We start from the raw sequence: 27,040 nt of genomic DNA, 5'->3' as shown, positions 1-27,040 counted from the left end.
TCTTAAGGGGAAGAGCAACAAATTCCTTTCCTCTCTTAAAATTAAACATCTCCTGCTTGCGTGCCAAAGGATATGTTTCAATAATCTCTGATGGTCTGATTTTTTGACTAAACAAAACCAAAATCCTTCTGCACAGGGATAGCCGTGCTTGGCTTTGCTGTTGTTATGCCAGTGTTACATAAAAGAAAATCTAAGGAAAGCCTTTCAATAAACAGCTTCAATCTCTTGTCCAACAACATTTTAAAAACTCACACTAGACAGGGAGGAAGACATGCTACCGACTGCTTCTATCCTACTTCAAAGAGAATAAGAACCATCCCATAGCAAAGAGAGTAGATAACGGTCAGTGTGGATAAGCCTTATGTCTACATTGCCCAATGGGCCTAGTACAGGAAGGGGAGCTGTTTCTAACAAAAAGGGGAGAAGAGAAATAAACGTAAACAGTTCGTGAAGAAATCTTGCAAGATCCTCTCTCAAGTTCCCAGCGCCAGGGCCAGCTCACCTGCTAGGTGAGCTAGCTGCTCGCCTAGGGCGCGCAGGCCCTCAGGGGCGCCAAACTGCGCCCCCTCCCCTAACCGGGCGATCGCCTGCGCCATGGGAAGGGGCCGGGGAGGGGAGCAGGGCCTCGCGACCCCTCCTGGCGCGCAAGAAAAGGCAGCGGGGATCGAGGGTCTCTGCCCGCCCCCTCTCTCTCTTTCACCTCCCCCCTCCCCAGGGGGCCATCTCGCTGCAGAGGCGGCGCGCGCTCAGCCCAGGCCAGCCTGGCTCCATCCATGCAAGGACGGCTCCGGCGCCCGCACCGTCTAGCCATCGGTGCAGAGCTGTCCTTGCATGGATGGAGCCGGGCTGGCCTGGGCTGAGCGCATGCCGCTGCCGCCCTCTGCAGCGGGATGGCCCCCTGGGAAGGAGGGAGCGGCCACCTTCCCTCCTTTTGACCCCGCGAGTTTCCTTTCCGCCCGCCTTCGGAAACAGCCGGACTCGGGACGGGCTCTGCCGGCGGCGAGCCTGAGGTCTCCTAGCCCCCCCCCCCGCCGCTCTCTCTGTGTCACCCCCCACCCCCCAGGCACACACAGGCTCAGCTTCCCCTCATCTCTCGCGGTTTCGTTGCATTCCCAGACCAGGCGCCTGCGGGGGGGGAGGGAGAAGGAAGCGCGCCGCGCACAGAGGCGTCCGGGCGGGGGGGCGGCGCGAGCTCCTGCCTGCCTATCTGCCGGCCCCTCCTCCTCCTGCGGGCCAGGCTCAGGGCAGCAGGCGCTCCCCAGTACGTGGTGTCTATCTCCCCCCCCCCCACGGCCAGCTGGGAGGTTTCCAGGCCCCACCGGGAGGGGGGGCGCCACGAGGTGACCTCGCCTAGGGTGCGCAACCCCCTCGGGCCAGCCCTGCTCAGCACCCGTTTTGAATTAGTGTTGCTGAAGTGTAGTGGGTTAGACGCATGTAGAAACCACTGAGACCGATGTAGTGATCAGCATGGTTTACTGGTACACAACAAAGACAAAGACTAACGGCCAGCTGGCCAACTATATACACACCCGGGGACGCCCCCCTAGGTCCCGTTGGTGGGTTTAAATCTCCCGCCATGGTCCTATTGGTTCCCAAGCGGAAAGACTAGGAGCCTAGTCCCCATTGTTCTTACAGAGTCAAGCTCTGGGGTATTCGCTGGCCCCTAGTGGCGGTCATCGGACATAACAGTTGTCAACCTCCAGGTGGCACCTGGAGACCCGCTACCACAATGGATCTCTAGACAACCAAGATCAGTTCCCCTGGAGAAAATGGCTGCTTTGGAGGATGTTTTCTATGGCATCGTATCATGCTGAGGCCCCTCCCCTCCCCAAATCCCGCCCTCCTTAAGCTCCACCGCCCCCAGTCTCCAGGTATTTCACAACCCAGACACGGCAACCCTAATTGCCTAGGCGACCTCATCACTGATTTTGTCTGTGGTTACCCAGGAAATCTAAAATGGGTACCGAGATCTTGTGAGGGGATCTTGCAAGATGTCAGTGGTCATTTACTTCACTTTGATTCCCAAAGGCGATCACGGGGGTGGGGAGCAGTGGGCAGGCATGAAGGACAAAGGCTGGTTGAGGGAGTGCAGCCAGGAAGGCAGGAAAATGGAGTTTAAAAAAAGAGAGGAAAAGAGGGACATCACCTTTCCTCATGGTTATATAAAGGTAAAGGTAAATGTTCCCTTGCTCGAAAGCCAGTCGAGTCCGACTCTAGGGTTGCGGTGCTCATCTCCGTTTCAAAGCCAAAGAGCCAGCGCTGTCCGAAGACATTTCCGTGGTCATGTGGCCGGCATGACTAAACACCAAGGCACATGGAACGCTGTTACCTTCCCACTGAAGTGGTACCTATTTATCTACTTGCAATTTCTTGCTTTCAAACGGCTAGGTTGGCAGGAGCTGGAACTAGAGACGGGAGCTCACTCCGTCATGCGGCACACTCGGGTCTCGAGCTGCTGAACTACCGACCTTCCACAGCCTGCAGTTCAGTGTCTTAACCACTTGAGCCACCGCAGCTCCTTCATGGTTATATAGGAAGCAGCAATCAAAGTGGTCAAGAATGCCTCGATAGTGCCCTGACCCGGATAGCCCAGGCAAGCCCTATCTCATCAGATCTCAGAAGCTAAGCAGGGTCGACCCTGGCAAGTACTTGGAAGGGAGATCTCCTAGGAATACCAGGGCCGGGATGCAGAGGCAGGCAATAGCAAGCCACCTCTCTGAAACATCCAAGCCCCACTAGGAGTCGCCAGAAGTCAACCATGACTTCCAGGCATACACACATGCACACACACTCACAAATACACACAAAGAAAAGAATGCCTTGATAGATAGTTACTTGTGTCAGTCATGGAGGCTCTCCTTTCCTATTTGCTTTCTTCTGCATGCTTGCCAGTCGCTGTTCCTGAATACGTCACAGACACATACGAAGCTGCCTAACACCCGGTCAAGCAAAATGTCTCCTCTAGCTCAGTATAATGTACACCAACTGGCAGCTGCTCTCCTGGATCTTTGGAAGTGAAAGGTATTTTCGAGCACCTGCTTAATTAAGACCCTTTGATGGAAAACGCCAGGAACACAGTGTCATGCCTGCCCTTGACTCAGAGCCAGAGCCAGCTCCTGACAGCTTAAGAGGGGAGGATTCAGTGCCTTTAAGAAGCATCAGGATCTGCACCTACTGTAAGTACTGAGGAGGATACACAGCAATCAGAGTCAACTACAGGACGGTTTGCACCTGGGATTGAGCAGGCCATAAGCAGCTCACCACCTGCATCTCCCCCACCTGTAAGTAGGCTTAGGGATCAGAGACGTCAGGAGCTGGCTAGCCGATGAAAAGAAGCACGTTCAAGAGGGCGGAGATCCTTGAGCCCTGAGTTTTAACAGCAGCCAGGACCTCGCACAAAGGTGCTAATGAGTTAATAGTAGGGCCTCTGGCCATGAGCAATTTGTGCTGGCAACCTCATTCGTAGAACTAGAAGCTCTGCACCTTGATTCCTGTTTGACTCTGTGGCTTTTGGACTCAGCTTGTGTTTGGACTGCTCTGGCTCCTGACTTCCAGCTTTGAACCTGACCACGCCCTTCGGCTTTGCTCCCTGTACTCTGACCTCTGGTAACGTTTGACTACGGCTTTGTCTGGTGTTTTAGGACTTGTTTAATGCTCTGCTGACTGCTCTCCCGGCTGACCTTTGGACTTGTATTGTGACTCCCCCTGTCTGCCTGCCTCCCCGGCTCTACCGCCTGGGACTTGGTTCATGTAAAGCACACACGCTCCTCCACTGAGCCAACTCTTCCATTCTATCAACAACAAGAAGAAAACACCTAGAAGCCGGTAGCTGTTCAAGGAAGCTCCCTAATCCTGGAGTCAACTAGGGTTTTGACAGAACGTTTGGTCAAACCACGACTACAGAGTCACTCAAGAAACTCTTGGAAAATGGTTTTATCGGTCAGCCTCTAGGATGAGCCCATCTTAACATGTCTTCTGTCTCTCTGGAACCCTAGTCAAGTGGAAAATACTGCCCCTGCTTTAACCACTTCTTTAACCCATAAGAAAAGATTTAAAACCACTTCTGTAGGGGCAATATCATTGGGCCCAATGGAGAAATCCACATGTATCCCAAAGAACATATGAGTTTCCCCAAGAGGCCTAATAGCACCTCATCTACGACCATTTCAGGTTGAGAAAACACTGCTTGTGTGGGGAGACTGACACTCCTTCTCCATGCATGCTGTGGTCCTGCACTGAATCGGGCTCCCTGCATATGAGAACTGAGAACCCACAGCTCACGTCTGACTGTTACACAAGGTGGGGACAGAAAACAAACAAGCACTGTATAAATAACGCAGACCAGGGCTATTTTTGGGCAGGAACTCACAGGAATGGAGTTCCGGCTGGCTCCCAAGTTGGCCACACCCAGCAGGAACTCATTAGCATAATAGGCCACACCCAACAGCAGAACGCATTAGGATTGGCTACATTAGGGGTGTGTGGTCTAACATGCAAAGGAGTTCCTGCTACAAAAAAGCCCTGGGTTTTGACAACAAACAAGGTAAACAGAATAAGCAAAAGGTGGGTGTGACTGGATGACCACACTTCTGGTAACATGGGGGTGCGGCCTAATATGCTAATGAGTTTCTGCTGCTGGGTGTGGCCTATTATGCTAATGAGTTCCTGCTGGACTTTTTCTACAAAAAGAGCCCTGACGCAGACCATGGAGTGCACAAAGGTCATGCAAAGGAAAATTGTATTATAACAAAAGCAAAATTGACAAAAATAACAAGGGACCACATAGATCAGTAAAGCAAGATTACATCATAAAATGTGCAAGTCCATAAATTTTGTTATAATACAATTTTCCTTTGCATGACCTTTGTGCACTCCATAGTCTGCATTATTTATACAGTGCTTGTTTGCTTTCTGTACTCAGTGTACTGTGTTAACACAAGTTGGGGACCCCAGACCCAACCTGGGTACTCCACAACATGTGAATTAACCCGAATTCAAGACTATGGATTATGGAGTCAGGGTTCTACTTATCACTATTTGTTCTACTGCGGCAAGAAAGATTTCCTCCTCTTATTTCCAAACCTGCCCTGAATTTGTGCTAAGCTTTTCAACTGTTATATTAAACTCTACACAGGAAAAGGACTTTATGCACCTTTTAAAATCACTGGATACAATTCTGGTATAATATGTAAAATAAACCATTGGAACAACAATTTATAGCTTACCTGACTTTTTAAAAAGAAAAATGTGTATTACCACTTTGCTTACACAAGTTTTTTTTTTTGTCTACATAATGAAGAACCCGCATTTCTGCTAACACCCCCTCCCGACCCACCCCTTTTACTTTTTGTCCTTTCAAGGAAAACATTCCAAGGCAATTCTCTTGAGTAGTCTAACTGTATCCTAAAAGCTATGTTAAAATGAAGATCTTAAAATTTAGTTCTTCAAATCAGCTCATATGTTAAAGCATTAAATAATAAGAGGGGCTGGATAGTTAAAAAGATTGTGTAATGGCTTTTGTGAAAAATTAAGTTTGTGATCAGATGTAAAAAAAAAACAACGGACAAAAGAGCATTTGAGGCCAACCAGAACAAAATCACCAACTCAATCCGATCCTGGCTTGCTAGCAGCAGAGAGCAAAAAACCCACACACAACTAAGGCCAAGAAAGTAGGATTGGGACACCAGCTATAACATGAATGGACTTTAGGCGTAACCACAACACTATCAAAATATTACAAGAGAACAAATAATAATCAAAGATCAGTTAGCCGCTGAAGCGTTACAGAAGTTTTGTCAAAAGAACAAACATGACTGCTTTTCAGCATAACAGGGTGGACTTCATCAAGCACAGATAATCAGAGTGAAATCCAAACATTTACCTCTTGACATGGTACCAAGTGGGCAGGAGGGGTCAGGGGTGGCATCTCAACAAGACATTATGGAGTCCCAGGAAAACATTCCACCCACATTCACTGCTGAACTAAGACTTGTGCAGTGATGTAGATCACTTCAGAATACTGTGTGTTTATGTGTAGGGTGTTGCATGTTTCAGTGCCTCTCACTTTAAAAAAAAATCCTGTACTTGAGTTCTAGCTTAGCCTTGCCTTTCCCCAACATTCTCGCTCCCTACAGGCAATAAGCACAGCACTGTAGCATATGACTGTTCTCAATACACCCGTCAGTACTTTGTTGTTGTTGTTCAGTCGCACAGTCGAGTCCGACTCTTCGCGACCCCATGGACCAGCTCCCGCCAGGCCCTCCTGTCTTCCGCTGTCCTCTGAAGTTGGCTCAATTTCATGTTCGTTGCGTCGATGACACTGTCCAACCATCTCATCCTTTGCCGTCCCCGTCTTCTTTGACCTTCAATCTTTCCCAGCATCAGGGTCTTCTCCAGTGAGTGCTCCCTTCTCATTTGGTGGCCAAAGTCTTTGAGCTTCAGTTTCATTATCTAGCCTTCCAGGGAACAGTCAGGGTTGATTTCTTTTAGGATTGACTGATTTGATCTTCTTGCAGTCCAAGGGACTCTCAAGAGTCTTCTCCAGCACCATAGTTCAAAAGAATCTATTCTTCGGCGCTCGGCCTTCCTTATAGTCCAACTCTCGCAGCCATACATGACTACTGGGAATACCATTGCTTTGACCATGCGGACTTTTGTTGGCAGGGTGATGTCTCTACTTTTTATCATGCTGTTCAGGTTTGCCATCGCTCAGTACTTAGGGCCAGTGTATTCAATATATTCCTTATGTAGAACCTTTCAGAACTATCAAGGCCTACTCCAGAGCAGTGTTCCCTCTAAACTGAGTTAGCTTGAGCTAGCTCACAGTTTTTTAGCCTCCGGCTCACACATTTTTGTCTTAGCTCAGGAAGGAGGGCTCCAGAGCAAACTGATTTATGCAGGAGCCAAAGGGATGGCTCGCAACTTTAATGCTAGCAGCTCACAAAGTAGCATTTTTGCTCATGAGACTCCACAGCTTAGCAGGAACATTGCTCCCGAGTGACTCAATTAGAGTCCAGTGGCACCTTTAAGACCAACAAAGTTTTATTCAAGGTATGAGCTTTCTACCCAGAGTGACTTGTCACTGAATAGACAATCCGCTCAGCGGAGCAAGGCAGGCAGGCTGGTAGTAAAGAAATTAGTACGCAGAGCAGCAGTTTGCCCTTGTTGAGGAAACCAGCTGCTCCATCCAACAGAGCAGGACAGTTCTGAATTGTTTGCCAGGGCAGGGTGAACCACACAACTTGGTAGTGTGAGTCACCCAACAGACTGCTGAGTCAGGAAAGCCGAGCGTGACCACTTCAGTTCAGAAACCGCATTTTTTTTTCAACCAGCTTCATCTTTTCCCAATGAGCTGCATTAGTACAGTGCAAGAGAAGCCAATAACAGGCTTAAGACAAGAGCACGGCTCTCTCTTCTAGTGTATTGGGGAGGCCAGGGTTGGATTCGTGGCCCAAGACATGTGCACTTAACCCAAGAGCTGCTAACACAAGGGCACCACCATCGAATTGAGAACTGGGAACTATCATAGCAGCATGCATAGTCAATAAGAAGAGAAAAAGGGAAGAGACTGGATTTACACACTGCCCTTCACTACCCAAAGAAGTCTCAGACAGGCTTACAGTCTACTTTCCCTTCCCCTCCCCACAAGAGACACCCTGTGAGGTAGGTGGGGCTGAGAGAGCTCTTTTGAGGACTGCTCTTGAGAGAACAGTTCTGAGAGAACTTGTGACTGACCCAAGGTCCCACCAGCAGCTGCATGTGGAGGAGCGGGGGATCAAACCCGGTTCTCCCAGATTAGAGTCCGTGCTCCTAACTACGACACCAATCAACCCATATGGCATTCTGCACTATATACTCAGGGTCCATCTGCCTGTTACTAAGTCCTTGTGTTTGTCGAGGAACAGGACAAGGGCTTTCTTTCACATGTGCAGTTGGAAGTTTTGTGCCTCCCAGACGCACACTGGCTCTTTTCCGTTTGTGACATCAGCACACAGCAAAAAGCAGCTGTAGCCTCCCCCAGCACTATTTTTGCATCCACACCATGGAGCCGCTATGGGCGCCATTGTTACAATCGCATTAGTTACCCAACACAACTTAAACAGAAAAGAGGCAGTCACAAAACTCCCAATGCAAGTGTGATACAAAGCCCCTGTAGGGTTGACAACCTCCAGCTGGGGCCTGGAGATCTCCTGCAATTAGAACTGATCTCCAGGTGACAACAATCAGATACCCGGGAGAAAATGGGTAGACTCTATGGCATTATGGCCCACTTACGTCCCCTGATCAGAGGTCATTTCGGGGGGGAACGCGGGGGAACGCAGTCCCCCCGGGTGAGGTGCAGGGGGCGGGGCACATGACGAAGCCCCGCCCCCTGCTTCCGGCCGCCCCGCTTCCAGCTCTCATTCAGCCAGGAGGAGGCAGGAGAAGAGGGAGGGTAAGTTGCTTCCTCCCCGCCTCTCCCCACCCCTGCCTGCCTGGGGCCAGGGAGGGCCTTGGCGGGGCTTCCTCGCACTCCCGCTGGCCTTGCAGGTCCATCGCTGAGCCCCTGATGTCAGGGGGTGTGGCATATGCTAATGAGTTATGCTAATGAGTTCCCCTAGCTCTTTTTCTACGAAATGACCCCTGGTCCTGATACTTCCTAAACCCCTCCCTCCCCAGGCTCCACCCTCCCTCAAATCTCCAGTTGGCAAGCCCTAAGCCCTTGTGCTGTTCCCCAACCAAAGTGAGGACTTTGTTATGTGTAGATCGATCCCCTGAGTGACCTCCCCACACCGACTACCTAGCTCCAAGACTATCTAGAACGGCAGCAAAGATACAAAGCCCACTTTCATCACAAGCGGCTTGAGAACAGAGGCAAAACTTGGGGCATTCCAAGCTGTGCATTTCATAATGTCATTAACGGCTTCAGCAACAGCAGCTCCCATCAGATGTTTTCCTTCATTCAGCTTGTCCAGTGACCCTTTCGGAGGCCACAGTGCCAAAATGGCCAGAGGAAAGCAGTGAGAGTTGTTTTGCCTTCAGTGGCATATTTATCAGTTGTCCTCCTCAGCTCTTTGTTGTGTTCTGATTACTGGAACACTTCCAGTAACATAAAGGGAAGAAGAGTAGAGAAGAAGAGAGATTGGATTTATACCCCGCCCTTCACTACCCAAAGGTCTCTCAGAGCGGCTTACAAACTCCTTTCCCTTCCCCTCCCCACAACAGACACCCTGTGAGGTGGGTGGGGCTGAGAGAACTCTGACACAAACTGCTCTTTTTTCAAGGACAGCTGTGCCAGAGCTTGTGACTGACCCAAGGTCACATCAGCAGGTGCAAGTGGAGGAGTGGGGAATCAAACCCGGTTCTCCCAGATTAGAGTCCGCACGCTTAACCACTACACCAAACTGGCTCTCACAGTGACTCACGAAAGCGCATCCCCTGCCACAAATTTTGTTAGTCTTTAAGTTACTACTGGACTCTTGCTCTTTTCTGCAGTAACACAGCAGGTAACCTAAAGTCATTATTACATTAAAGGGGACAAAAATTCTGATATATGCCCACGCTTTCCATTTTTGAGCTGTCAAATTTGCATGATCGTGGCTAGTACTCAAAGAAGGTCAGGGGGAAAATGAGAATGTGTCAGCCGAATTTACCATTGAGTTTGCCCAAATACCAGAGCATCGCCCCCAAACGCCCCCGGTGTGCCTATGTCCCTTCCAGGTGACATCAGCACGTCAGACTGGGCACTGAAAAACACCATTTGGGAGTGGGATTTCCCCCTACTGGCATACAATAGCTACTTGCCGATTAGTGTTGGGAATTTTGATAATACAAATAGGTATGAGAGGGGAAAAACATTATGACATCAACAGCCATATATCGAAGCTTCTGTATGCAACCAGCATTAGTCTGGATTGTGTTTCCCTCTGTCGCTATGTGGAATGAGCGTGGGGGCAAATGTTCAAATCCTGAAGGTAGGAGGCAGAATGGGCTATTAAATTCCTCTTTTTCTGAGCTTCTTCATGGTATCTCTTTCATTTGAGAAAGCGACACAGGTTAAGAGAAGCAGTTATAGAGCCAAAAAACTAGAAATGTTGGACATTTAAACCTTGTATGGTCTGAATAGTCACCTTCCCTTATCTTAGTTTGTGTTCTTTTTTATTCAGCTTTCATGTATACCCAGGTAGTGTTTTTCACACAAACTGTCCATTTATTGGCATGTGAAAACTTGAATGAAGAATAACATTAACAACTACTAATCAAAACTGATGAACCGAGTCACATATCGACAGCCTGTGTTAAATCAAATATTTCCCTGGTGTATACACAATTTAAAATAAAAAAACTACAGGAAACTCTGGCATTTCTATACAGTGTAAATTTGTAAGGGGATTTTCTGCAGTTTTATCCATTAAAAACAACTACAGAGCCCAAGAAATTTCACTTTGAACAGTTACTCTGACCAAAATCCCTTTATTTGCTCAGAATAGTGGCTGTTAGATGACTCAACGATTCCTCCTTTTCTCACTCGTTTCTATAAACTCACTTCTAAGCAACAGAGTAAAAGACATTGGCCATAATCCAGCCCTTCGTCAATTAGATCAGTAGGATTTCAGTATGCAAAACCATATGCTAGATTGCCGCCAATTTATTTTCTCAGGAAATGAGGGCAAGTTAATCTAAGCTTCAAATGATCTCTGCCTCGAGGAAACCTACATTCTACCTTTAGAATTAGGCAAAGGACACATATTTGCAAAGATGAACTTATTTTGCATTTATTCCCCTTCCAAAAGTAAACCTTATTCCCATGTACAAAAATCCCTTGGCAAAGACTGCAGGTTTTGGAGGTGGAAAGGCTGGTGGTGGTAGCTAGATGTAGGCCCAAGACACTGTCTTCCCATGACCACCCAAAACCTGGAACTGGCCAAGTGGGGGGAGAATGGAAAGGGGAAAAAGGGCTCAGGGCAACAAAAGTAGTCAGTAAGGTTTCCATAAATCTTTCCTGCTTATCCAGGGCTATTTTTGGGCAGGAACGCACAGGAACAGAGTTCCGGCTGGCTCCCAAGTTGGCCACACCCAGCAGGAACTCATTAGCATAACAGGCCACACCCAACAGCAGACACTCATTAGAATTGGCTACATTAGGGGTGTGTGGCCTAACATGCAAAGGAGTTCCTGCTACAAAAAAACCCCTCTGGGTTTTGACAACAAAGTAAACAGAATAAGAAGCAAAAGGTGGGTGTGGCTGGATGACCACACTTATGGTAACATGGGGGTGCGGCCTAATATGCTAATGTACTGTGCTGTCAAGGGTGTGGCCTAATATGCTAATGAGTGTCTGTTTTGGGTGTGGCCTATTATGCTAATGAGTTCCTGCTGGGCTTTTTCTACCAAAAAAGGCCTGTGCTTATCTATAAAGTGCTAAGAAGAGAGAGAACACTGTGTCAGACCCAGCCAGCAAAGGCAATAGCTCAGTGGGGTTAACAAATCAGGAACCACTCTTGAGTATGTGCACTCCACCCACCACCTGGGATGGATCCCCCCATTCACTTAACACAATGGGTTCAGATTCTGGTTTAGGGAAAACTCGGTCAGTCTAAACAATGGTTAATACTAATGGACTCATCCTAGAAAAAGAAGAAGAAACAAATGAATAAAGAAGGAATCGGTCATCTGAACAAAAAAGGAGCCTGGAATCCATGTCATGCACTTCAAAAACCCAAAACACTTGAACCCCCTCTCCAAATTCTCCAATCCTTCCAAACAAATGAGCATTTCCACCTGCACCAGACCCTCCTCTTCTTTAGCAGAACATTTTATTTATTTATTTATTTTGAAAGAGGAAGAGAGTAACTACCTGTGGCCAAACATTCATGGCTTCTCTTTCTTGTACTTACACATCCATGGTCATAACTTCCTCCTGAGAAATACAAGATTTGCTGTTCGCTGTTCCTTCTGAACTGAACCAAAAGCCAGAGAAAGTCACCAATTCCATGTTTCTCAGTAGGAATTTGTGGCTGAAGAAAGAGGCCCCTTAGACCTACCTTCTCTAAAGCCCTCCCCACTAGTATTTACTTTCTTCACCTCCCCAAAAGTGTGAGTTTACCACTTTTGGGGTGGAGGCAGGCTGCCAGGGAAGACAGGCTAGGAAAGGGGGCATGGTGGATGCCAGCCCTGTTTTGAGTCAGGGGCAGCTGGTTCAGATTGGTTTGTGCCTGAAAGAAGACTGTTAAGTTAGAAGTCTCTCCTTAACCCTGAAATTCAAATGGTTCACTGGTTTTATCAGTACTGACAAACTGTTTAGGCGTGGTTAAAGGGGAGATGGGAATTTGCTCTTGGGAGCAATGGGGCTGTGTGGGAGAGAGAGCATCCTCTAAAGGCTGACTTCCAACCTGTTAACCACTGATCTCCAACATCTAGCAATATGTCTGCATCAACCATCGTTATGAAAGCTTCCAGAGAAATTCTGCCATGGCCTAAAGCATAACTGTGAGTTGACAGACTCTGCAATTGTGGCAACAACAGAATCAATTCTGTGGATTATATTCTTTTTGACTGCCCCAGATTTTCAGATCTAAGAGCTGGATTGATCTCCCTTGTAGTTAATCAGAACTTTATCTCCTCAGAAGCTAAGTCATCTTGGCTATTCAGAGATAAACAAACCTCTTCGTGTGTGACGAAATTTCTGGCAGCTGTTGTCAAGCTACATGATAACTTTTGTAGTGATTTTTAGGCTCTCCTTTTGTGGGGTGAGGGTTTGCTGTTTATGACTCTGGTTGTGAAAACAGTAACCAAGAAGTAAGTAAAATAACTGTGAGTTAGGTTTAACATCTGCCTGCCTGTAATGGGCCAACTCCCATCCCTACACCCAATCACCCGCACTTGATAAACGGAGCAGTGGGATGAACTACTTATTTAATTAAACATTTTAAAAACATTTATTTATTTATAACAAAAGGGATGGAGGGGAGAACAATGTTGTTGTGTATGCTGTGACATCACTTCGCAGAAGTAAAGTTGGTATCTTATTGGCACTGACTGTGTTTTCTCAGGATGAGTTGAACTTTTATATACGGTTTGCAGAAGATGGTAACACAGTTTCTTCGAAGAAGTTCACATAAATATGTCAATCTAGCTCCTACTTTCAGATTTAATGAATTCAAATTTAATCCCCCCTCCCGAACTTTTTGTTTCTTATTTTATTTTCCTAGGTTTATAGTCTGCCTTTCTCACTGAGAATCAAGGTGGATTACACGGTGTAAATCGATTTGTTCAATAGGATGAGACATTAAAGAAGCCATGTACTAGGACTAGATTAAAGAAATCCGAAACAAGCAACAGAAATCAGAAACAATTCATTTCCTCACATTCTTCCTGGTTCACAGATGTAAAGGTATCTACTAATTTCTGCAGCCAACTGCTCCTTTTGGTCTTCAGCTGATGAGACTTCACAGCGGTAATGACCCACCACTGGGCACGTTTCCATTTCCAGTCCAGGAGGACCATCCCAAAAAAGCTTTTAATGAACACTTTTGCCCTTTTCATACAATACGCATGAGTATGAACGCAACATATGGATCAACTGAGGAACAGGAAAAGATTTAGCCCTTACGACTGCTTCATCCCTTCAAGAGTCATAAATCAAATGGAAATGGGGAGGGGGTGAAGAGAAGGAATGGAAAATAAATCTGCTAGATGGGTCTGGAGGAACCGGGTATAAAATGAGCAGGCAAACATACAAAACAGAGCTCATTTGGAGGCTGGGTCGCTTTTTAACTTCACCATTATTTTCTTAAAAGCGTGTATTCTAACTAAAGAGCCAAAATATTTTGCACAGTTCCAAACCACAGACTTGGTTTTAAGCTGACCTTTCAGAGACTAGCACTTGCATCAACCATAGGAAATGACTGGTTAGCAATGATAAAGTCTACACCACTAAATCCACGGCCAACTTTGGAATGGGTTGACCATTCCATCTTCTGTTCTCGCCCACAGAGTGGGATGCAGAGTGCCAAGAATTACAGAGGATAACACGGCACTCCTAAATAGTTACCAAGTGATAAATTTCATGGGAATAAAAGGGGAATTATTCTCAGTAAACCTGTGTAGCATTATGCCACTAGACACAAACACACAATATGCAGGATTATACAATTGTGTCCTGTTTATGCTCAAACCTAAAATGGCAGGGGCAGAGTGCAAGTCCCCATAGTTTTTCCTTCCACATGGAAAGGGGGATTTGAGAGTGGGAAAACAGCCAGAGAGAAAACAAATGTATAGTCAGTGCTGGTTGTTTTGGATTAAAAACAAACAATCCTTCCCTCTCCCACAACAAAGAAGCCCCGTTCACATGTTACAATGAACAAATGTATATCCTGCCTACATGTAGAAGAAGAAGAAGAAGAGAAGAGATTGGATTTATACCCTGCCCTTCACTACCCAAGGGAGTCTCAGAGCAACTTAGAAACTCCTTTCCCTTCCCTTCCCCACAACAAACACCCTGTGAGGTAGGTGGGGCTGAGAGAGCTCTGACATAAACTGTTCTTTTCCAAGAACAGCTGTGCCAGAACTATGGCTTGCCCAAGGTTATCCAGTAGGTGCTTGTGGAGGAGTGGGGAATCAAACCCAGTTCTTCCAGATTAGAGTCTGCGCACTTAACCACTACACCAAATGTACACCTGTTTGTAAGAAAGACCTAACACGCCTGGCCTGTAGCCAGGGATCATTTCGTAGAAAAAGAGGTCCAGGAGCTCATTAGCATACCTCATTAGCATAATTTATTTGCATATACCACACCCCCTGACATCACCAGAATTGTGTCAGAAGGCAACACCCACTGCAACTTACCTGGCTGCTTCTTGCTCCTTGTGACCCTTGGTTGAGGTTTATAAGATTATGCATGGGATAGAGCAGGTAGAGAAAGAGGTACTTTTCTCCCTTTCTCACAATACAAGAACTTGTGGGCACTCCATGAAATTGCTGAGCGGTCGGGTTAGAACGAATAAAAGGAAGTACTTCTTCACCCAAAGAGTGATTCACACATGGAATTCATTGCCACAGGAAGTGGTGGTGGCTACAAGCATGGACGGCTTCAAAAGGGAATTAGATAGGCATATGGAGCAGAGGTCCATCAGTGGCTATTAGTCACAAGGTATAGATAGGGGCTCTGGGGCAAGTGATGCTCTGTCTTCTTGGTGCTTGGGGGGGGGGTCAACAGTGGAAGGGCTTGGGGGGTCAACAGTGGGAGGGGTCAACAGTGGGAGAGCCAGTTTGGTGTAGTGGTTAAGTGCATGGACTCTAATCTGGGAGAACTGGGTTTGATTCCCCACTCCTCCACTTGCACCTACTGATGTGACCTTGGGTCAGTCACAAGCTCTGGCACAGCTGTCCTTGAAAAAGAGCAGTTTCTGTCAGAGCTCTCTCAGCCCTACCTACCTCATAGGGTGTCTGTTGTGGGGAGGGGAAGGGAGAGGAGTTTGTAAGCTGCTCTGAGACACCTTTGGGTAGTGAAGGGCGGGGTATAAATCCAATCTCTTCTTCTTCTCTCTTCTTCTAATCTCCTGACCCCACTGGTGGCATGTCCTGATGGCACTGGTATTTCTGGCCACTGTGTGATACAGAGTGTTGGACTGGATGGGCCTTTGGCCTGATCCAACATTGGCATCGCTTATGTTCTAATGGCTGCTAGAAGCAGGGGGTGGGGCTTGTTGCATGTGCCCACCCCCTGGGCTCTTTACTGCCGGAGCTCCGCTCCTGTGCGCTCCTGCAGGAAATGACCCCTGCCCATAGCTATGGTGGGGCTATTGGGGGCTCTTCCCCCTTCCTTAAAGCCCCTCGGATCTCCCCAAAAGCATTTAAGGGAATCCTTTAAAGGCTTTTGAGAAGAAGCGGTGGTGGCACGCGCCCCTCTCATTCCCCTCCTACAAGATATATAGGGCCCTTCAGCTGATCAGCAGGGAGCACGTGGCCCACCAATCAGCTGGAGGGTCCTTTAAATCTTGAAAGAGGGAGGGAGAGGGGCACGTGCCACCCCCCTTCATTATGGCAAATAATGGCAGCCCCACCAGACAAATCTCTGCCCCACAAGCCACAAAATCCTGGCTACGGGCCTGCACACATTCACTGTATGAATGAGACCAGGAACCAGTATCTGGTTAAACTTGAGGTTTGTATCACCCGTTCAGCTGTACGTGCATTGACTGTAACATGACAACTACTCAATGCACATACGAAGAACAATCAAGCACACACTGTACATGGATTATACAGCTGTTCATTGTAAATTGTGAAAGGGGGCAGAGCTTAAGACTGAAGAGAACACTCATCACCCTGGAAAAAGGTTCAACAAAAGTTGCAAGTTGTGTTGGGCTGGATGCTGTTGAGTTGGATGCAGACTAAATGTTCTGCCAATGTAAATGAACTTTTGCCATCAGAACAGACCTTTCCCCACCTGTCCTTCCCAACTATAGTCCACTGATCTCCCCAAAATGCTGTTCTTGGGGGGTAGCAGACCCTCAAGAATGGCACGAGGGGCAAACTGGGGGTGGTGGTCTGCAACAGGAAGGGAGGATTGGAAGAAATCACAACTCCCCTTCCATTAATGGAAAATGTATTTGAACCCAGTTCATTCTCTGCAGGTGTATAAAACCACATTCAGGAAGGGTTACAGGCAATATTACTAATAATAATGGAAGAAAATGTAAAATAAAAATGGGAAGCCTTTAGCATAAAATAATGGACTTTCCCATTGTGGCTAGAACAAACGGGTTCTGTGCCAGTATCACTTTCTTTTCAAAACAAAAATAAAAGGCCTGATAATTTGCCAGCATCTGTACACCCATTCAAATTCTTAACATTTTAGGTCTTTGGCCTGCATTTAATTGTACAAAAGGAATCCACCACCTGATTTTTTTTTTTCCCTGAATAAAAATTCCACTTATTTTGGAATGGGATTTAACCAATTTACTGCATTTATTTAACTTCTGACACACAAACACACAGAGTCTTTAAATATCTTTGACTCAGCGTGTAAAGCAGAAAAAAAAACCATACAGAAATTATTTGCAGTAGCTCAGATTTTAGAACAAACCCCCAATAGATAGGCAATTCTCACTCCTAACAAGCTTTCACTCCTAACCCAAGTTCCCGCAGATTCCTGTGCCAAAATCAACTTCCTAAGAAAATAATCTAATAAGTATCCCGTTTTCTGTGGAGCTGTTCTTTATTATCCATTCCACAACGGCTCTCTTCCTTCAAAGGTACCATAATTTACAAAATGCTCAGGTATTTTACAAGAGAAAGAGCACCTTTTCTTTTCCGTTTCTATGCACAGCAAGTATTGCAAAAGACATGTTTGCAAGCCAATATTGTGGTACACAGAGCTTTCCTCATCACAGCTGAAAGGCGAGAGTCAGGAGCCAGGGAGCAGCAATAGTTCAGCCACTCAACTTTGCCTTCGCCATTTCCTACTATTATTCAGAGTCCTTTTTCACACACCCTCTGAAGTAAATGTCTGCATTCCCATAGGGATAGTGCAAGGAACTGAAGTAACGCTACAAACGCCACTCAATCCAGTCAAACAAAAGATAAGGCCGAAACAAGGAATTCATTTTCTCACAGTGTCACTATTCAGAACCAGGAAGGAAACTTGAGGGGAAAAGAGAAAAGCCTTCCTACAGAAACGCTCCCTTGTAACTTTGAGGCTTTGAGTTTACCCAGAATGACATCCAGTGGTGTGCAGCATGTCTGTACAGGATGGTTTCAGAAATGAAGCATCAATTGAAACCATGGGTACCACACGAGCGAACTTTGGCCATTTCCACATGAGTTATTTGTCCCAGGTTTGATGCTGTTGGGAAGTTTTGGGTCCCCCTCCCCTCCGGGACTGTGTGTGGTAGTGATGATGGTAGATTATTATTCATGGTGAGCACTAGAATCTTCTCATGAAAAAGTTGCCTATTTTGGCTCCAGTGTGTGTGCCCCTTCTGGAGGCTGGCAGAAACATAAAAGAAGTTCTGCTAAATGCCTTAGTCTATTGAAGGAAAAACAACAGAGTTCCAAGTAAGTGTATTCTCCAATTAACCATTAATGGAACTTTTGGGAGTAGGCCAAGGGCTGAAACACAGCAAGTGTGGGCCATCGCTCAGGAGCAACTCAGTAGAGCTACCTTCTCTTTCAATAAAACATTCTTGTGCCTGGAAGAGTTGGGCAGTTTGGTCAGAGCACAGAGGTCTTGGGAACAACCAAGCTTAACACAAAACTGCTGTTCACCTCAGGTGTGCCATTCTTTAAAAAGAAAAGGTTGAGAGGAAACTGTTTTTCTATTTCCTTTCTATCAATTCACTTGAGAGCAGGAAAAAATGGGCCCAGCAGCAGGTTTTTTTTCAGGGGAGGGGATTTGGGTCAGGTCTGGAGTTCAGTTTCTGGTACCTCCCAGTTAAGGGATTTCAGATAAACCGTGGCTGGAAAAGCTGTCTGCTTGAGACCTTGATGATCCATCGCTCTGAGCAGACAGTCCTCATGTACTAATTGCCTGACTTATTCTGAGGCTGTTGTTGTTGTTCAGTCGCACAGTCAAGTCCGACTCTTTGCGACCCCATGGACCAGATCCCGCCAGGCCCTCCTGTCTTCCGCCGTCCTCTGACATTTGCTCAATTTCATGTTCGTTGCATCTATGACACTGTCTAACCATCTCATCCTTTGCCGTCCCCGTCTTCTTTGACTTTCAATCTTTCCCAGCATCAGGGTCTTCTCCAGTGAGTGCTCCCTTCTCATTGGGTGGCCAAAGTATCTGAGCTTCAGTTTCATTATCTGGCCTTCCAGGGAACAGTCAGGGTTGATTTCTTTTAGGATTGACTGATTTGATCTCCTTGCAGTCCAAGGGACTCTCAAGAGTCTTCTCCAGCACCTGAGGCCGTACCAAGTTCATATTTCTTCTGGAATGTTTCCTCTCGATACAATGGCACTGATCGAAAACACCGTATAGGCTCATGTGTGCAAAATATTGTCATGGAAAGTTTCTTCTGCATGCCATGGGAATGCTTCTGTGGAGTAGCCTCTCACACACAACACGCAATGGGTAGGCCATATCCATGAGTATTGGGATTCGGCCCAACTTTACATCTACAAAACGAGACCTAAGAGAGGGCTGGATGTGCAACCCATTGAACTTACCAGTACAATCAGTAACTATAGTCTGATTACAACACAATCAGTTACAATAGTTTAATTACAAAAATTTTAAATGTGGAGTCTTGTGAGCAGAAATGCTACTTTGTGAGCTGCTGGCATTAAAGTTGTGAGCAAGCAATTTGGCTACTGCATAAATCAGTTTGCTCTGGAGCCCTCCTTCCTGAGCTAAGGCAAAAATGTGTGAGCTGGTGGCTAAAAAACTGTGAGCTAACTCACACTAACTCAGCTTAGAGGGAACACTGTGTCAGTATACACTACCAGGGGGCAGAGAGGTGTACATTCTGAGTTAGGCCATTTATTAGGGCAGAGACCATATAAGTGTTCTTTATTCTAGATATATATTTCTTTCAGTGATTCTTTTGTGGCCATAAGGGTTTGCTTCTTTGAAGTAGAATTCAGCTGGGAAAAACCTTTCCATGCCTAGTCTCAATGGAATGGCACCCAGAGACACAAGAGTTAAATTTGTTCTACAAGATGTCTGGAGACCTCCACCTGTTTCCAATATAATCAGTTCTTTGCATCCCACCCTTTCTGACCAGGAGAAAGACAATATATAATCTTGTGAAAAGCAGTGGCTCAAAATCCATGAGTTATCAGAGTAAGCATTTCTATCGATGTACGCACTCAATGTTCTTGTAATAAATATTACAATGCAAAATGTGCTATTTGACAGCTTTTTCTCTTTTCTTTTAAACCTCGTTAAAGGCATGCATTGGATTTGATTTACTGACCACCGATTCAAATTTTTCAAGTCCGTTTTCAGAGCTCCTCCAAAGTAGCCTTCCAGATTTAAGTGGAACAATCCAGAGGGTTTAAAAAAATTTTTTTAATCAGCCCACGTTAGGGAGTAAAAAAAAAAACCCGGCTTCCCAAGGACCATTTTCATTCCTGCACAATGCAGTGAGTCATGCATTCTTCTATCTAGTATATTCACCCTAGTGATTATATACTGTTCCCCCAAGCCAAGTACAGATTATATTATAAACAAGATCTTACGGCTGATAAAGAAAGAAGTGTCCCACAGCTAAGGCACAGCTGCTAGTATATGGTCTATGCTACTTATTTCCCCTGGTGTAGTACAGAGCATAGTTTCAGTGGAGGAATAGTTATAATTTTATATAGAGTTAATATTCCTACTATACTGACCGCACATGGAGGGGCTTGATCTATCCCCTCAAGGATATTAATGCAAGCCTGAAATCCATCTGCAAGCCCCCACATTCTCACCATAACTGCCATTTCCAGTGCTTTATGCCCTTAACTTGATTTCACTTATTATCTGAAATACTTGTATTCTGCCTCATTCCCACCACCTTAAAGAATTGGAAGTGGTTGACAGATACATCATGATGGCAAGACTGGTATGGCAGAGCATGGTCTTTCATAGGGCTGCCAAGTGTGGGCGGGGGGCGGGGAAACCCCCGCTTTGAAGGCCTGATTTCCGCCGTGGCGGAATCGGGGGCCCGGGGGGAACTCCGCCCCCCAAGGCTGCGTCACCAGAGGTGACGCAGCCACGTTGCTCACGTTGGGGGCGTGGCCCAGATCGTCAGGGGGGGAACCATATGGTTTTCCCCCGACGATCTGGGCCACGCCCCCAACGTGAGTGACGTCGCACGTCACTTCCGTCAACGTGCTGGCAGCACGCGCGCATCCGGAGCCGGCTCCCGGAGCCAGAGAAGCCTCCCCCGCCGGTGAGTTTGCCAGACTTGGCAACCCTAGTCTTTCAGGAGAGGAAATTTTAAAGCAAAGGTGTGGGGAAAGGAGAGGGGTACTTAATATATTTTTTTAAGCAATTTTTTTTGTGACCAACAAACAAAAAACAAACAAACATAAGTGCATGCAGATTTGAGGGTATCATTTATATTGTTATCTTGTCTATTTTGTTACCTCATGCATTGTCTACATGTATATTATTCATTTTTTCCACCATGTATTTTTATGTAAATATTTTGCATTATAGTTAAAAGTATAGTTCGTATTTTCTTCTAATTCGGTTGTATGTCCATGTGGTTTATTTATTACAATGGTACTTAATTTAATGTGGTGTTAGCCGAATGGCTTTATCTACAGCAATTGGCAAAATTTTAAACTGGGTGCTTGCCAACTATACCAAGGTCCTGTTCCCACCAAGGGTTACCAGAGAAGGCGTCGAGGCTGGTGTTGTTAAAATAAATGTCTTTTACTTAAGAAAATATATCACATACAAACAATACTGATGCACTCACACATTCAGTCAAGTTCCTTAGAAATACAGTATTAAAATAAGCACGTCTGCATTAGCAGGTAGGGTGATGATGGGTGATACTTATCTGTCTTTGCAGCTTTGGTTGTTCCAATGAAGAATAGAGGGGAAGAAATGGAAAACTAAAGGGATCCACACTACCAGAACTTAGCAGGACTGTGTGGGGGTCTCTTGACTGCAGATCAAGAGATCAAAGTAGAGGCAAGGGTTTGGGGATAGCAAGCTGGACAAAAGGGGAGTATAAAGCAGACAGGGGTTGTTGCGGGGGATGCTAGCTAGTTGATCAAGTAGGAGAGAGAGAGAGAGACCATGTGACTGGTTCTCTTCCTTTATCCGGGGATCCAGGAGGTGGGTGTTGATGGTGCCAACCTCCTGGCCCACCTTCCTGTTAGTCCATCCCAAAAACCATCCTATGGGTGGCCTATAGGAGTGGGAGGTTGCCTAAAGGAGTGGTCAATATGAAATCTAATACCTTACTCAAAGAAGGACATCTGGGCAGGTGTGAAACCTTGGCGTCAGGATGTTTCATTGAAGTGCTGATCAAGCCGGTCATCCTCTTTGTGAAACAAATGTCCATTTGACAGGAAATGCCAATGTAGAACAAAGCATGGATGTGTTGTACGTGATCCCAACTAGATCTACAATGGGGGCTGTCTCTTCTCAAAGCTGTTGTTTCTTACTGCTCACAATAATGGAGGTGTGTGCTCCTTCACCAGGCTGGTAACTTTGTCACTTACACCTTATTCACGTGTAAGGCTTCTGTAGGCACCTTCTATGTGTTGCATGTCACAACAGGTGACTTGAAATGTACAGTTCTCTGAGCCTGTGTGTGTGTGTGCACAGTCCATTGTGTGTGTAGTAATAAATCTAGTTCATAAAGCAAAATATCAAGTTCATTCTCTAACAGTGGGGTTTAATGCGGTTCTGCGAGGCCTGTAAAATGGAGATGTTCCGCCAGGCCCATAGCTGAGGCAATTTTAAGGTTGTATTACATTTCAATTAAGTTGTATGTTTTTAATCATCTTGTAACCCGCCCTGAGCCTGTTGTGCGGGGGGAAGGGGGGAAATAAATAAATACTTCCCCTGCTGGTTATCTTTGCCCTCTTGTAATCTAGTCACATTTTCCCAGTCAGCCTCAAAGACCAAAAGTGAGAAGAAACATGGCGGGGGGGGGTTGATTTCAAGGGCAAGCACAGCAAGGGGGGGCAGGATTCAGCACCTCTCTGCCTGCCTACAACTCTTCTCCTTTAAAGAGATCTACCTGCCTTTTAGGTCACAGGTAGTGCCATGGTCACTTTCAGGGGTCATTTCCTGCGGGAGCGCACAGGAGCGGAGCTCCGGCAGTAAGGAGCCCAGGGGGCGGGCACATGCAACAAGCCCCACCCCCTGCTCCCAGCAGCTCTCACTCGGGCCACGAGGAGCAAGAAGCTTCCAAAACAGTTCAGTGGCACCTTTAAGGCCAAGGTTTATTCAGGTACAAGCTCTCCCTCCTCTGTGAGGGCAGATCTGCGTGTCCCCCCCAATAGCTAGCAATCCAAAACAGTCCAGTGGCACCTTTAAGACCAGGTTTCATTCAGGCACAAGCTCTCCCTCCTCTGTGAGGGCAGATCTGCACGTTCCCCCCCCCCCCATTAGCTAGCAATCCAAAACAGTCAAGTGGAGCCTGAGCGGTGGGTGTTGCCTTCTGACACACTTCTGGTGATGTCAGGGGGTATGGTATATGTAAATAAGTTATGCTAATGAGTTATTCTAATGAGCTCCTGCACCTCTTCTTCTGTGAAATGACCCCTGGTCACTTTCAGTTAGGAACGTAGGGAGCTGTCCTCAGGGGGACTCCCAAACCTCCCCCCCCGGAGCCTGACCTGAAGAAGCCCTGAGGAGCCACTCTTTGCCCCAGTGGGGAAATTTACTGTCAGGCCAATCTGTACATGCTAAAGCTCCTCAAAACGGCAAACAGTGATCCCCTGAGGCCTTCAGGTCAGGAAAATGGTGCAGGGGATTGGGAGGAGAGACAGATCAGGTCCCCTCTCTTCACATGACACGGCCTCTGATCTGAATTGGACCTGGAAGTACTCGGTGAGCACAAAATTCCCTGAACACGTCTGTCCAACTGACGCAAGGCCCTGTACAGGAAAACCTATTGTGCAGTCAGGTCCTCAGCATGGCATGTTCAGTGCTTTACTCTCAGCCATATGATAAAGTTGTCCAGTTTCTACATTACTGTTACAACTAGGGCCCTGGGAGACCTAATACAGTTTCGTGGGGCCTGTTCTGCCAGACCTTCAGGTGAGGCGGCACGGCGGGCTTCCATTAATTGGCCTCCCTGCTGCAGTTACTGCAGTTTCTACTCCTGAGAGACTACTACCGATAAAATCCCTATAGAAGAAGAAGAGGAGGAGGAAGAGGAGGAAGAGGAAGAAGAGGAGGAAGAGGAAGAAGAGGAAGAAGAGGAAGAAGAGGAAGAAGAGGAAGAAGAGGAGGAGGAGGAGGAGGAGGAGGAGGAGGAGGAGGAGGAGGAGATTGGATTTATACCTCGCCCTTCACTACCCAAAGGAGTCTCAGAGTGGCTTACAAACTCCTTTCCCTTCCCCTCCCCACAACAGACACCCTGTGAGGTAGGTGGGGCTGAGAGAGCTCTGACACAAACTGCTCTTTTTCAAGGACAGCTGTGCCAGAGCTTGTGACTGACCCAAGGCTGTGGCCCCATTATTCCCAGTCTGGGATCACTGAATATGTAATTGCTGCTATGCCCCATCTTTTAACTGTTTTAACTGTTTTTATTGCTTAATTTTTAAAAAATGGCTTACTGTTTATAAAATATTGTTGTAGCCCGCCTTGAGCCCATTCTTGGGAAGGGCAGGATCTAAATCTAAATCTAAATAAATAAATAAAACCTTTCCCACTCCTGCCTACTCTTTTCTCCTGTCCACTCTACTCCTTTCTACTCCTCTACTCCTTTTCTACTTGCTGAACGTTAATGTGGACGCAACACAAAGCAACATGACAACTCACTCACTGTGGGCCCATATGTGATATGCCGAGCATAAGTTATACCCTTGGCTCGAGGCCAATCTTCAGTCTTTCATGTTGACCCCACCATTTAAGATTGAGGTGTCAGACATACAGAGCAGCTAATAAAAGAATAGGCTGTCGTTATATATTTTGTCTCTTCAGCCATACTTTTCCCCCCCTGGTTTATTAATTCCTCTGCATGATGTCATTTTTTTTATCATTTTGTGGTAACAGAATATTAAATTCATATATCATGAATGGATGGCTTTGCCCTGGAAATGTTACAGAACATTAAAAACAAGAAATTTGGAATTACTCATTTTGAAATGTTAAGAGCCATAAGACACAAGTGCTCGAATTCTGAAACGTGTGCTACGTATTAAAGGAGTATATACTGGCAGAGAGGGGGGGATGACTATTACAAACCACCAAAATCCATTTCAAAACCCATTCCAAGTTAAGCAGAGAAACATTCACTATTCTAAAGCGCTTCCATAAGAACGGAGAAGGCAAGAGTGGAATAAGAGTTGATGCAGCCTCCAGGCAGGAGGGAAAACATAGAAACAAAGAGCTGGAAGGAACCTCAAGAGTAATACAGTCTACATCCCTGCACAACACAGGAAATTCACAACTATCCCCCACCCCAGTCCCCCAGTGGTATCTGCTGTATGTCCAGAGGAAGGCAAAAAAAAAAAAAAATCAAAACCCAACCCAGGATCCTTGGCCAATCTGGTCTGGAGGAAAATTCCATTGTGACACCAAAGTGACAATCGGTATTACCCTGGGCATGTAAGAAAGGGCCACAAGAACTAAGCACTGATGCAACCCTTCCTGCCCTCCCTCTCATGATCTGCCTAAGTTCACAGAATCAGCAATGCTGTCAGACGACCATCTAGCCTCTCTTTGAAAACCTCCAAAGAAGGAGAGTCCACCACCTCCTGAGGAAGCCTGTTCCACTGAGGAGCTGCTCCAATAGCTGTCAGGAAGTCCTCCCTAATGTATTACACATTTTCCTAATATTAAACACACGTATCAGCATCTTTATTGCTTTAACAGGCAGACGTATAATCTAACCCCCCCCCCCAGGTGCCTTGCCTTAAACTTTACAAAGAAAAAAAACAGAAAATGCAGCCTGAGTGATGGGAAAAAGGTCATCAGACTAAAAGTGGCCAGATGAGAGCCCTTTGGAATTTCTCCCAAGAGAAGCACTAGCATCAAAGTGAATTTTCAAAGATGCTGCCCAGGTCTAAGACGTACTTGCAAGTGTCAGGGAAACGGCCATCACAACAGTTCCATGTAAGCAAAACAACACACACATCTCGGTTACAGATACTCACCAGACCTGCAATGGGAGTAGGCAATCTATTGATCTTTTTGACCAATCCGGGTTTGATGGTGTTCAGCAACCTGCCGTGAAAAAGGAGAGTTTGTCATATGATTCATCTGTCACACGACTTGACCTTCCCTCAGCATGCCAAGGGCTTAATACAACAGGCCACTACCTTGAAACCTGAAGGCAATTAACTAGGGACAAAAAAATTAGACAAGTCAAGATCAGATTGATTTCTTTAGCTTTGCCAAGGCATGAGTTTACAGAGTTTCCTGATGCGGCACCATGAGTGGAATTAAAGTATGCACTGAACCCATGAATTACCATCCAAGCTCCAGACAAAGAGAGGGACAACAGAGACAAGCCATAATGGCAAGAAAATGCATTGACATGAATAGGCCACATATCGCTGATCTGAGCAACCATGAGATTTTGCTCTTGCTGCTCTTCCTTGCCCATGGACGTCCATTGGTGTGTATTATTTCTACCTTTCTCCTGCAGAAGTTGGGTCTGGCAATATACTTCAAATGGAATTGGTAGTCTGGTGGTATAACAGAAATAAAGAGTAACAAAGGGAGAACACAAGAACTAAGGAACCGTCTACAGCTCGGTAAGAATAATTATCGTATGGCGTTGTGTGTCGTGTAGCCAGGAGATCTGAAGACTGTCTGTCTGCCGTAAGTTCTAGCTCATTAGTGTCATGCTAGATGGTGAGCTAGACTTATTTTGGGGGGCTGAGAGAACTCTGAAAGAGCTGTGTGACTGACCCAAGGTCACCCGGCTGGCTTCATGTGGAGGACAGTGGAATCGAACCCAGGTCTCCAAATCAGAGTCTGTTACTCTTAACCACATTGTCTGTCTGAACACCTCGGTTCAGACACAGCACAGCCATCTGAAAGCAGGCCACGCCACTAACCGCGATTAGTTAAGGTCTATCAAAACCGCGGTTAGTTAAGGTCTATTAAACTAGGATCTGAAACCGTGATTTGAAGTTGGCTTATTAATTTCAGTTAGTCTTACCTGCATTTTAATGTAACATGCAAACACAGACATTAATAGGGTTGCCAGCCCCCAGGTGGGAGCGGGGGATCCCCTGATTTTGCAGGCTCCTTCCCACCACTGGCCAGCTGGCCAGCAGGGAATCCCCACCAGTGTTCCCTCTAAGCTGATTCAGTGTGAGCCAACTCACAGTTTTTTAGCCCCCAGCTCACAGATTTTTGTCTTAGCTCAGGGAGGATGGGGCTCCAGAGCAAACTAATATGTGCAGTAGCAAAATCGCTCACTCA

The 27,040-nt window shown here is 46.4% G+C and overlaps 1 protein-coding gene across 1 annotated transcript in view; it reads right to left on the bottom strand.

Moving 5' to 3' along the window:
* Nucleotides 1-27,040, bottom strand: part of LIMCH1 (LIM and calponin homology domains 1) — a 298,071-nt gene that overhangs the window by 150,109 nt on the left and 120,922 nt on the right. The window contains 1 exon segment of the mRNA XM_015411892.1: nt 25,762-25,831. Within this exon segment, the coding sequence (XP_015267378.1) occupies nt 25,762-25,831 (70 nt within the window).

This window comes from Gekko japonicus, unplaced genomic scaffold (assembly GCF_001447785.1).
Source record: "Gekko japonicus isolate JY-2015 unplaced genomic scaffold, Gekko_japonicus_V1.1 scaffold455, whole genome shotgun sequence".
Lineage (NCBI taxonomy): Eukaryota > Metazoa > Chordata > Lepidosauria > Squamata > Gekkonidae > Gekko > Gekko japonicus.
This window is presented reverse-complemented; position numbering and strand designations above follow the sequence as displayed.